This window comes from Staurois parvus, unplaced genomic scaffold (genome assembly GCF_062004578.1).
Source record: "Staurois parvus isolate SC_StPar_1 unplaced genomic scaffold, SC_StPar_1.0 ptg000550l, whole genome shotgun sequence".
Classification (NCBI taxonomy): Eukaryota; Metazoa; Chordata; class Amphibia; order Anura; family Ranidae; genus Staurois; species Staurois parvus.
Window position 1 is genome coordinate 245,228 of NW_028318346.1, and position 12,753 is coordinate 257,980.

Below are 12,753 nucleotides of genomic sequence, written 5' to 3' on the forward strand. Positions count from 1 at the left end.
AATTTTTATCATTTTTTTCTCACAAATAGAGCTTTCTTTGGTGGCATTTAATCGCCACTGGGCACTTTACTGTTTGTGCTAGAAACAAAAAAATGCAAACAATTTGAAAAAAAAAAAGTTTCTATTATAAAATTTTTCAAACAGGTAATTTTTCTCTTTCACTGATGTGCATTGATGAGGCAGCACTAATAGGCGGCACTGATAGGCAGCACTGATGGGCACTGATAGGTGGCACTGATAGGTGGCACTGACTGGCATCACTGCTGGGCATTGACTGGCGGCACCTGCTAGGCATTGACTGGTGCAACTGCTGGGCACTGTCTGGCACTGACTGGCAGCACTGCTGGGCTGCACTGGAGGGCACAGGTGGGTGGCACTGGAGGGCACAGGTGGGTGGCACTGGAGGGCACAGGTGAGCGGAACTGGTGGGTGGCACTGATCATCAGGGCACTGATCATCAGTGCCCTGATGATCGGTGCCGATCCCTGCTCTGACAACTGCCGGTTCTCGGCAGTACTTTCCTCAAGTTCTGACAGCGTGAGGAAAGTGCAGCCGAGAACCGACAATTGCATTTCCTGGTGATCAGCGTGTCATTGGACACGGCTGATCACGTGGTAAAAGGCTGCTGTGATTGGCCTTTTACCACATCACGTGATCAGCTGTGTCTGTAGGACACAGCGAACACGGAGATCGCCAGGTGCGTGCCCCCAGGGGCGCGCAGGAGAGTGCGTTGTGGGAGGACGTCATATGACGTCCTCCCAGAACTGGCCAGCCGCAGTGTAGCCATCATTTGGCTATCTGCGGTTGGCAGGTAGTTAAACATCGAATGCCCCGAGTCTGTTAATGATTACAGTCATCTTAGATGTGATGTCCGCAGAATCAGAGTTGTCACATGCTTTAAGTAAGCATTTAAATAGTTTGTTTTTTCTGGCCTTTAACCTGCTTTTACCTAGCTGCTGACAAGATCTCTTTAGCATGCTCATGTAATTTCAGAGGTAATTTTTCAGTTTTCTTTAAGTGTTACTTAACCAACAACAGTAAAATCAGTCTGTATCAGCAGTAAAGCATGCTTGTTATACTCACTGTGGAACCAAAGGGGGTAATCCTCCACATTGTGTAAAAAGGCTTTTTGATCCTGTCTTCTTTGATCCCCCCCTTCTTATACTGTCCCCAATCCATCTGCTGATAGAACAGAGTCTTGGGGGCAAGCTGCACATGCTCAATTTGGTGTGTATTGCTAGAGGGTTTTTTTTTTTTTCTTGGGAGAGTGCATGTAATCGGCACAGGGCCAGTCAGCACTGTCCAGACGTTCAGGGGTTATGCAGTCTTCTAGGTCAGAGAGAATGAAAACTCCTCCTAAAAGCTTTAAAGTGGAAGTAAGCTCTGGACACTTGCACCTGCAGGTAAGCTGAACATAAAGCTTACCTGTAGATAGTAGTAATATTCCTAAATGTGCACCGTTTAGGAGATATTCAATGTCCCTGCAGCCGATGATGTTACTGTCGCATGTGCTCTGAAGTAACGGCATACCTGTGCCATTCCTTCAGAGCTCTGTGCTGCTTCCGAGACTCCTGCGTGTGTGTGTGAGTGACATCACGGCTCGACCAATCAAGCGGCCAGAGCTCGCAAACCTGGATGGAAGATCGGGCGAAGATGGAAGATCATCACCGGTGACAGCGCGCCACTAGAGGGCTTCATTCTAAGGTAAGTCTTGGCACAGTGGCTAAATGGTTAGCACTTCCGCCTGGCAGTACTAGGGTCGTTGGTTCGAATCCCAGCCACAGCACCACCTGCCTGGAGGTTGCATGTTCACCCTGTGCCTGCGTGGGTTTCCTCCGGGTACTCCGGTTTCCTGCCACACTCCAAAGACATGCTGGTAGGTTAATTGGCTCCTGTCTAAATTGGTCCTAGTATGTGTATGTATGAATGGGAGTTAGGGACCTTAGATTGTACGCCCCTTGAGGGTTAGGGACTGATGTGAATGTACAATATATATGTAAAGCACTGCGTAAATTGACGGTGCTATATAAGTACCTGAAATAAATAAATAATGTGCTAGTATGCATTGCATACTATCATATTATGAGATTATTTTGCAGGGGATTTTTTTTTTTCTATGGCGGTTTACTATCGCTTTGACCAGTCATGCTGGACACTGATAGAAGTCACAAGACTGCTCTAACTGCTGATGATAAAAGGTATTTAGCAGTTTATATTTACTAAAATAATTGCATTTCCATGTTCGGTGTACTGTGTGGGACCAGATATAGTGAATGCAGAGTCCTGGGTTTAGTAACACTTTAAATCTGTAGTTTGCATTGAAAAATATACTTGGTGATTGGGACATAAAGGTCCTTGTTGATTTTGTTGCTATTATTGGTATTACACAGGACTAACAGTGGGAAACCGTACAGTTATAATGAAATACAATCCAAAAGAGATTAGAGAGCCCTGCTCATAGGAGCTTACAGGCTAAAAGGAAAGGTCAAGTGATGCCAAAGCTAACAACTGTGGGGGATGAGCTGAAGGAGAAATACAAAATTCAGTTTATTAGTTAGAGGCAGGATAGAGTTCTTTGAAGAGAGATTTTTTTCAGGAATCACCTAAAAGCAATCCAGAGGATGGTAGACATTCTGGAGAAGTCTTGGGAGGTGACAAGGGAGCAGGACACCTTGGGAGGAGCGAAGAGAACTGTTCGGTTGATATTTTGAAACAAGGTTGGTAGTGTAGCTGGGGGTCGAGTTGTGAATGGCTTTGTGGAGTCTTAGTGTTTTAAATGTTTTTCTTTGGGTGTGCAGAAGCCATTGAAGGGATTCTCAGAGAGGAGGGGCAGAGGACACCCAATGGTTGGTAAGGTGGATGGGTCTGGCAGCAGCATTCATGATGGAATGAAGGGGGGATAGCCTATGTGAAGTTAAGCCAACAAGGATGGAGTTTCAATAGTGGAGGTGAGAGATAACTAGGGAGTGCATTAGTAGCATTGGTTAAGGAGGGGCAAATTTTGTAGATGTTACAGAGGTGGCAAGATTTTGACCGTGATTGGGTGTGGGGTTAAAAAGAGAGTTCAGAATCCAGAATTGCATTCGGCACCCTGGCATGCATTGAGGGGCTGCTAATTTATTCCACTGATCTCAATGGAGATGTTGGGGGAGGAAATTTTATAAGCTCTGTTTTTGAAAAATTGACGTTGAAGGAAGTGTTGTGAGTGGTGAAGCCATACTACTGACATGTCTTAGTAAATTATTGATGCCCAAGGAGACTGATGTTGCGCTAAGGAGTTGAAAGATAGATTTGGGTATTGTCAGCATAGAAATGGAATAGGATGCTGACCAAGACAGGAGGTGTAGAAAAGAATAGAAGAGGTATTAGGACAGATCCTTGGGGGACATCGACGGAAAGAGGAAGAGTAGGTAGAGTTGTAAGTGACACTGAAAGTGCAATGAGTAAGGTAAGGAAGCACAGTCACAGACCAAGGTAATTACTTTTTTTTTTGTGAAATAGAGTGTGGTCCACTGTATTTAAGGCAGCAGAGGGGTATAAGTGTAAGAGTACAGAGTACAAAGTATAGTATTTTTAGCATTTAGTAAGTCAATAGTGAGTTTTAGGAGAGCAATTTCTGTGGAGTGTTTTGGGCGAAATCCGGACTGAAAAGGGGTCAAGAAAGTTATCAGGTGGTAGCTCAGGCATTTGTAGACTAAGCTTTCTAGGAGTTTAGAAATAAATGGGATCAATGAGATGGGTCTTAGGTTGTTAAGACTGGTGGGTGACTCTGGTAGTTGCAAAGGAAAGCAGTCCAGAGAGCACGTGATTATGTGTGTTTATGCCGGTACACTAAAGCATTCTCATTTACCTGAATACGACTGCAAACACCAATTCACTTTTATGTCCCGCTAAACACACCAACCTGTGTCTCCCCGAGAGTGGGGAAAAAATGCCGGGATTTTATGCTAGATATTATTTTTTTATTCCTCAATATATCTGTGTCCATGTATCTTGAAAGGTGCCCATACACTAGATGAAATATTGTTCACAAATCTGTCATTTTGGCAGTTTTTCATCCAGTTAATGGGTACAAATTTTGAGCTAAAAAGTCGAAGGAAAATTTTGAAAAACTTCTTCCAAACGGGCAATATATTGAAAGGTTAAAGTGTTTCTCTCCCATTTAACAAACAAACTGTTGGTACTAGGGGTGCACCAACATTTCGGTGGCCGAAAACACCCCTATTGGCCGTTGACCGATATGAAAATAAGCACCGATACAGGTGCCGAAAATAACTCCGCCCCTCGCCAATGCCGCCCCTCGCCCCCGCCTGCCTCAACTCGACGCCACTCGGTAGTTCTCAGCCTCACCTGAAAAACCACCGAACAATCCCGGTGTTGGGCATAGAGATAAGTGAAGGAAATATGCCCTTGGATCTCTGCCCCATTTCTATGCCCTTCGAGTACTGGAGTGATGTAATTTCCGGTTCTGGTGCCTTGCAATCAAGGCCTTTTTTTAACCGCTTCCCGACCACCCTATAGCAGTAATACTGCTACAGGGCGGCACGGGTGCACAAAATCCCGTGTACATATATGTAATTTCGCATTTCCAGGTAGGGGGCACGCCCTCCCTACTGACGCCGCCATTCGCAGCTGCGTCTGTCATATACCGGGTCCTGGTTGGTGATTACTCGCCGGCATCCGGTGATTGCCAAACATCTCTGACGGGGAAGAGAACTGTATGTAAACAATACAGTTCTCCCTCTCAGCTCATGCACACTGCTTTGGCTGGCTGTGCACAGCACAGCCATCCAAAGCAGTGTGATTACAGTGAAGCACACACAGAGCTTACAGGGAAACCGCACACAGTTAACCCTTTGATCGCTCCTCATGTTAACCCCTTCCTGCCCAGTGCCCTTAGTACCATGTCAGTGCTTTTTATTTGCACTGATCACTGTATTGGTGTCACTGGGGATGTCAGAATGCCCACCGCAGTCCTGCTTTAAGTTGCTGATCGCCGCCATTGCTAGTAAAAATAAAAACAAAACTCCAGTATATATATTGCCATTTGTAAACGCTATAACTTTCCCGTAAACCAATTAATTTTCAGGTATTGGGATTTTTTTTGGCAAAGACATGTAGCAGAACATTTTGGTGTAAATTTATGAGCAAATTCGATTTTTAAAACATTTTTTTACTGGACATGTTTAATAACAAAAAGTCAAAAAAAGTTTGTGTTTTTTTTTATAATGCAAAAAATGAAAAACACACAGGCGACCAAGTACCACCAAAAGAAAGCTCTATTCGTGGAAAAAAAAGGACGTACATTTAATTTAGGTGCAGTGTTGCATGACTGTGCAATTGTCAGTTAAAGTAACACAGAGCCGTAACGCAAAAAATGGCCTGGTCAGAAAGGGGGGGGGGGGGTAAATCCTCAGGAGGGCAAGTGGTTAAAGCACTACATCAATATTTTTTTTGATCTAATGCTCTACATTGTAGAGGAGAGATGTGGAGTCTTATTGACACCATATCTCTCCGTAAAGAGGACCTGTAACTTATTATTTCTATCACAAGGGATGTATGCATTCCTTGTAATACGAATAAAAGTGGTTACATTTTTTTTTTAAGGGGACAGTGTAAAAAAAAAATAAATTAAAAAAAAGTTTAAAGTGCCCCTGTCCCCCCTGTAAATATGTCTTGTTTTCTTAAAACCTTATCAGAGAAACCATTTTTACAGATTGCAACACCAAAAAAAGTATGTGTTTTATAATGAATTGGTACGTTTATCCGCAGTGTACTCCAGGATCATTTGTAAGGGGAAAAGAGAAAACTTGCACAGGGCTACTGGAGAAATTCCCCTCCCCACCACCTTATGACTGCGTTCAGACATGGTGATTGTCTGCTCTGGTAGTGAACACAGATTTCCAGGAGGATGAGGGGGGCAGGTGGGGAAAGTCATTATTGTCCTATTACCCATTTGACTTGTTTTTTCGAGGGGTAGAACAAGGCACTCTACTACCAGCCAGTGACATCACTTGGCATCTTCCATGTTTTTATAGGAATGTTGTTTGGTCAATGTTTTTCTCGGCACCCGATGGCCAATCTACAATGTTTAATGGTATTCACGTAGGTCTGTTCACATGTCAATGAAAGCGGTACTGCTTGCCATATTTGCCCTTTAAAATAAATGGGACTACGTTGGAACTGCATGCTGAACACTAGGCACATGGTTGCAGTGTGGTGTTTCAATGTAAAATCTGTCTTGGGATTAATAAAAAAATACACACATTCAGGAGGCAGCAGTATTACCTCCTAAACACATGTGGATCACTTTTCAGAGGGGCAGTAAAGCCTGTCTTCTTAACGATTGTTAAAGCATTATTATAATACTTACAAGTATTTGTTATTGAACATTATGTCTTTTCTGTTTATTTTATGTGTTTGTTTTACATATCTTCTTCCTTAGGTATGAATGGCTGATGAGAAAATATTGTGGTCATTTGGTATCTCAGGGGTGTGAATCCCGCAGTCTGCTTCCAGAAATCCCCTGGTCACGGCACAATGAGTCTTGCTCTACACGAGCTCTTGCTCTGCTGCCGACAATTGGAGACAGACAAGGCAACAGAAAGACGAGTATGTATTTATCACATTCTATGAATAGCAATATAATTTCTTCCAGCCACATGTGCTTGAAACATTTTCTCTTATTGTTACCTTGTATCACTTCTGTAGCAGAAACAATTGGATGTGGAGCCTGACTCATCAAGCTGTGATAGCACAGGGCAGTTTCAGGTTTTTTTTTTTTTGTTTTTTTTTAGGTCTATGTTGTTGTTTCTGGATTTCCCTGCATTTCCTATCCCCATGACTGTGTTCATTGGGACTTGGAAGTAAGGGGATATCTGCTGACGGAAACAGTAAACCAAACCTGGCAGAGGTTCAAACCCTTAAGCATTCTATTCAGAGCTAAAGAAAAAAATGCCTGAAACCACGTTAAAGTGGCCTCTCAAGCGATTACAAAGTGGATCACTGTAACTTCTTTGGGCACAGTTTGTGCTGGTGTTTTGTACTGTTTTTTACTTTTTCTTAACTTTTTATATTGAAAAGTCAGTATAAAGAAATGTAAAAAATAGCCTCTCAAGCAGTATTGTCCAACTATATTGCTTTTAGGGACCAGTTTAGAATATCTTACGTGCTGTTGCAGCAAGATGACTTTGGCTCATAATTTGTTATTCACAGAGACAGTATTGGATGTGTTAGTAGTTTGGTTCTGTAACATATTAACTATTAGAGAACTTGTATGACTGTAATACACTTAACAGTTTCTCTGTTTTTTTTTTGTTTTCTTGTTTTTTTGGGGATTTTTAACTTAACTGGAAAGTTTTGTGTAATCATGTTAGACCTCTCTTTTTTCATTCCAGAAAGAAATTGATAAGTTCAAACGTTTGCTTCGGGATAAGGAGACAATACAGCAGTTAGATGGTAACTCTGATAATCGGCACAACAAACAGCTTAATTGGGATACTGTATTTAGGTGAGTGGTCTTGTTGTTTATTTTGTTTATAGGTGAACAGATCACCCTTGTATTGCAGCATCCTTCTTGAACAACTGCTGAGGTAAAATCACAATGAAAAAGGATTTTCAGAGCACCATGGGTTATCTAGTAACTGCCTGCTTTGAGTCTTACTGGAACCATCTATTGGGTGAGCCATTCTCCTAACTCATTAGCTTGAGCTCTAAATAATAGCTTCAGGGAGCTGTTAATGACCTGGGGCGGGGGGATTGCAGGGTTTCTTGAGGGAGGCGGGTGAAGGTCAGCTTTAAAATGGACTTCTATTGTCAAAGCTGTAAACAACTTACCATGTCTTTTTCCATTCCCTGTATGTGGAGGCAGCAACCATGGTAAAAGCAGGGCTTCTACACATCATAGCTGCCTTGGTGACTGGGGACCTGAAGACTGGTGGGGTAATATTCAGAAAGTAGCAGGAGTGGTGGAAGAAGCGGAGAACCCCAAATGAATGCAGTGAAAGCAGGGCAATTCTTGAACTTCATGTGTCCTGGTACAGTTTTCTCTTCAGCAAGGACAAAAGTGAACAGCACAATAGTGACCAAATCTTACTACAGTTCTTGTCAGACTGGCAATCAGAGGCAGCGGCATGTGAATTTTACAGCCACAAATAATTTTTCTTGTGTTACTTCTATATCAGTAATTTGACTGGTTGCCCCCTCTCCATTCCTGTGTTACAACATCCCCAGTGTGTCAGATTATTAGAAACCACCAAGGTCTCAGCCTTTATAATACTAAAGATAAAGTGTGTTTAATTTGTGCTGGTGTTTATGGGTTTTTCAATTCCTTTAAACACAGCCTTTGATGTAACTGTATGCAATGCTTGTGACCTCCAGGTTTCTACAAAAGTACATCTACAAAGAGATTGAAAGCCTTAAGTCAGCTAAAGCAAATGTCTCCCAATCTACACATGCCGCTCGACAGAAGAAAATGCAGGAAATCAGCAGCCTTGTTAAATATTTCATCCGCTGTGCAAATAAAAGTGAGTGCAAATGGAAAAATTGTTGGATATATTGGTATTTATGCCTTTGTTCCATTGGTACATGCAGAGATATTAAAGAGTAAGTTCACCTTTTGCACAAAAATAATAAATGCACATTTTTTTTTCCAGGTAAAGAAATGTGCATTTATTTATTTTTTTTGCAGGAGCCTGTAAAGCATTGTACCAGCTATCAGCAGATCACTGATGCCATTCAGGTCTCCTGCAGATCTGTCAGTATATCTGCTTGTCCGTATGGGATATATGAGCAAGCAGATATACAGTACTAACAAGAAGACTCCATGAACTACGAATGTAGTGTCCAAATGCTTGTCCATACGGGATGTATGAGCAAGCAGATATACTAACAGGAAGACTCAGTGAACTATAGTGCCTTTGTAGTTCATTCAAAACTACAAGCCAACAGCCGCTAAGACTGTCGGGACTTATTATTATTATTATTACATCGAGTTTATATAGCGCCAAAGGGTTTGCTCAGTGCTGTACAATAGGGGGGGGGGGACAATACATGGCACAGTACAACAATAACAAACAACGTACGAGGGGTAAGAGGGCCCTACTCTTTCGAGCTTACACTCTAGGACTTAAAGTTCATTTATATATGGAAGTCTGTGAATGAATGACGGCCCCACACTGCTTGCTGTTTTCAAATCTGACAGTACGGGGAGCTTTCCGTACTAATGTCAAGGGGGGAAAGGGGTGGGGGAGGGACAGCGGGCGGCGGCTGCAGCATTGGGAACATGTTACATGTTTCACTAGTGGCGGACTGATCATTTGGAAACTCGGGCACTGCCCGAGGGCCCGGGGTCAGTAGGGGGCCCCATGAGATGCCCCTGATACCTTTTTCATAGGCTTTTTTGCCCGGGGGCCCCATGAGTTGTCAGTCCGCCCCTGTGTTCCACCTTAAAAAAAAAAAAAAAAAAAAAAAAAGGAAATGTTCCCAAAGGTGAACTTATCCTTTGGGCACTTGCCCTCCAGAGGATTTACCCCTTTTCCTGACCAGGCCATTTTTTGCGTTATGGCGCTGCGTTACTTTAACTGGCAATTGTGAGGTCATGCAACGCTGCACCCAAATTAAATTTGTGTCCTTCCCCACAAATAGAGCTTTCTTTCAGTGGTATTTGATTGCCTGTGTGTTTTTTATTTTTGTGCGCTATAAACAAAAAAGACCGATTTTGAAAAAAAAAAACAAAAAAACCCTATATACTTAACTTTTTACTATTAAACATTTCCAGTAAAAAAAAAAAAAAAATTGAATTTCATCAAACTTTGCACCAAAATGTATTCTGCTACATGTCTTTGCTAAAAAGAAAATCCCAGTATGTGTAAATGAATTGATTTACGTGAAAGTTATAACGTTTACAATGGTGGTGTATATATACTGGATTTTTATTTTTTTTTCTAGTAATGGCAGCGATCAGTGACTTATAGCAGGACTGCGGCAATCAAACTGACTCAGTGTCACTGACATCCCCAGTGATACCAATACAGTGGTCAGTGCTAATAAAAAGCACTGACGCTGTACTAATGGCACTGGGCAGGAAGGGGTTAACGTGGGGAAATCAAAGGGTTAACTGTGTGCTGTGTGCTATTTTACTATGGGGCTGTGTGTTCCTTACACTGTAAGCACACTGCTTTGTATGGCTATGTTATGCAGAGCCATACAAAGCAGTGTGCAGGAGTTAACAGGGGAGAGATCTGCATTGTTTGCATGCAGGTCTCTCCCCGTCAGAAATCCTTGGAGATCACCGGGTGCCAGTAGGGAACCATAGGCCGGCAACCGGTGATCGACAGCCGAGGCCGCGAACACGTGATTTTGCGCACCCGTGCTGCCCTGTAGCAGTATTTCTGCTATAGGGTGGCGCAGAAGCAGCTAAAACAGATGTAAAGTCAATCAAAAAGATATAGCACAGTGATATCAAGTTATACAGAAATGCTAGTGCAGTAACAAAATGAAGCTGATCAGTTAACTGTAAAGCTATGGAGAAATTAAATTCAAAATCACAAGATACTGTAACACAGCCCACTTTTTTTACATCCTTTTTTCTGTTTAAATATACCAATATAAGTGTTTCCTTATATTTAAGTGCAAAAAATACCGGTTGATCCTGCCAGAAATCTTGCCTGCTGATGTACTTCTTATGCACTTTGCCTATGCTGCACTCTTATCAGTTACATTGTTTCCAGTGAGCAGCAGCCGGTGACGCCACCAGCGCATGTTCTCTGAAGAAACGGCATACCCTTGTCTTTCCTTCAGAGCTCCGTGCTGTAAACTGTGACTCCTGTGCGCATGCAGGGGAGTGACCTCATCCTGGCACGGCCAATCAGATGACCGGAGCCCGCATACACGTAAGGAAGACCGGGTATAGATGGAAGCCCTGTCAGCGGTGACAGTGTGCCTCTGAAGGGCTTTCATTTTAAGTTTGGTCTCTCATAATGTTAGTATGAGATGCATTCTAGAACATTATAACATTGCCTTGAAGGGGGAAATCAATTTACTTATTTATTTAAAACTAATTTTACTACCGCTGTAAGGCTGGTACACATGGGCCGAATATCGGCTGATATCAGTTGGTTCGACAGAAACCAGTCGACATTCCGCCAGTGTGTACAGCAGCCTGTCAAACGGAATCCTGTCTAACGGCATGCTGGAAAATCAACATTTGAACAGCACTGGCAGCCGGTGGCTGTCATTGTTGATGAGTGTGCTATGGCAAGGGGAGCAGTCCCCCTGTCAGAACACAATAGCTCAGCGGGGGAGATCACCGCACTAACATCGCATAGTTAGTATGGTGACTTCTCAGTTTTTTTCATTCAGCCTGCTGGGTTGAATGAAAAAATGCTTATCGTGTTTATCTAGCATCAGAGTGACAGCATTTTAGCATTGTCACTCTAGAATGGAGTGTGTACCTGGCAAGATTAACAGGTGGAAAGGAAGAAAAAGCTTGAAATAATAAAGTATAATAATGCATCTACTGCATATAGGGACTAGGAAGTATAAACATGTTTTTTTCCCTTGAGTTGAAATATGCTTTAAGACCTGATACTGAGCAAACGCAGCTCCCAGCCCTCTCATAAACAAAGTGGACCCAGTAGGATTATAGTTTGCAAAAAAGAGCATCTTAGAAACGTAAGCTGCAAATTAAAATGTTTTTCTTTGACGTTCTACTATTTGAACAAGTTAACTTTTTTAAGTAGGTGTTATCCCAATTTGGCTGCAAAGGAGGGATTACAATTGCTGAAGATAACAGAAATTGTGGAAGACGCACTCTGCTATTGATCCCTCTTTGTGCTCTGGTTTCTGCAGGAGCCCCACGGTTAAAATGTACAGAACTGCTACTTCATGTGAGTGACACAATAAAAGACCCCACAACATGTGCTGCTTATGGTGCTGACTACAGCAGTATCCTCCTAAAAGATATCCTAACTGTTCGCAAGTACTGGTGTGAGATTACTGCAAAGCAATGGGAAGGTAAGTTGTGGTCATATTTACTGAAAAGTGCATATGCCTGTATAACAACTCAGAAGTCTACCATTCACAGCTTTAGCCTTGCTGGAATATATTAGATGTTTTGTTCATGACAGATAGTTCACTTACAGTGTTACTAAACCCACAACAGTAAAATCAGCCTGTATATGCATTAAAGCATGCTTGTTATACTCACTGTGGAACCTAAGGGGTTAATCCTCTGCATTTTGTAAAATGCTGTTTGAACCTGTCTTCTTTGATCCTCCCCTTCTTTCAGTGCCCCCCTCTTATTTCTTGATAAGACATATCATGTGGAGGCACTCTGCACATGCTCAGTTTGGTGTGTATTGCTAAAGAGGGTTTTTTTTTTTCCGTGGGAGAGTGCATGTGATCACCACAGGGCCAATCAGCACTGTCCAGACAGGTCAGGGGTTCTGCATCCTGCTAAAGCAGAAGGAAAATGCCTCCTACAAGTGTTAACCAGTGCTCTGCTGGACACTGGTAAAAGTCACAAGACTGCTGTAACTGCTGATGAGAAAAGGTATTTAGCAGTTTATATTTACTAAAATAATTGCATTTCCATGTTCTGTGTACTGTGGGAGTACAGATATAGTGAATGCAGGGTCCTGGGTTTAGTAACACTTTAATATGATGCTGTTTTGTCCCTCTACTGTCCATTACAATAGGTACTAAGTAAGAAATCCAATCTCTAGAGTTAAAGTGGAATTCCTGGTTTACTTT

The 12,753-nt window shown here is 42.4% G+C and overlaps 1 protein-coding gene across 1 annotated transcript in view; it reads left to right on the plus strand.

Annotated features, from left to right (window-relative positions):
• The first annotated feature begins 6,449 nt into the window (after nucleotides 1-6,449).
• Nucleotides 6,450-12,753, plus strand: part of ATM (ATM serine/threonine kinase) — a 194,638-nt gene continuing 188,334 nt past the window's right edge. The window contains exons 1-4 of the mRNA XM_089691116.1: nucleotides 6,450-6,612; nucleotides 7,398-7,510; nucleotides 8,380-8,525; nucleotides 11,851-12,015. Of these exons, the coding sequence (XP_089547242.1) occupies nucleotides 6,541-6,612; nucleotides 7,398-7,510; nucleotides 8,380-8,525; nucleotides 11,851-12,015 (496 nt within the window). The 5' untranslated portion in view covers nucleotides 6,450-6,540. The remainder of the gene's footprint in view (nucleotides 6,613-7,397; nucleotides 7,511-8,379; nucleotides 8,526-11,850; nucleotides 12,016-12,753) is intronic.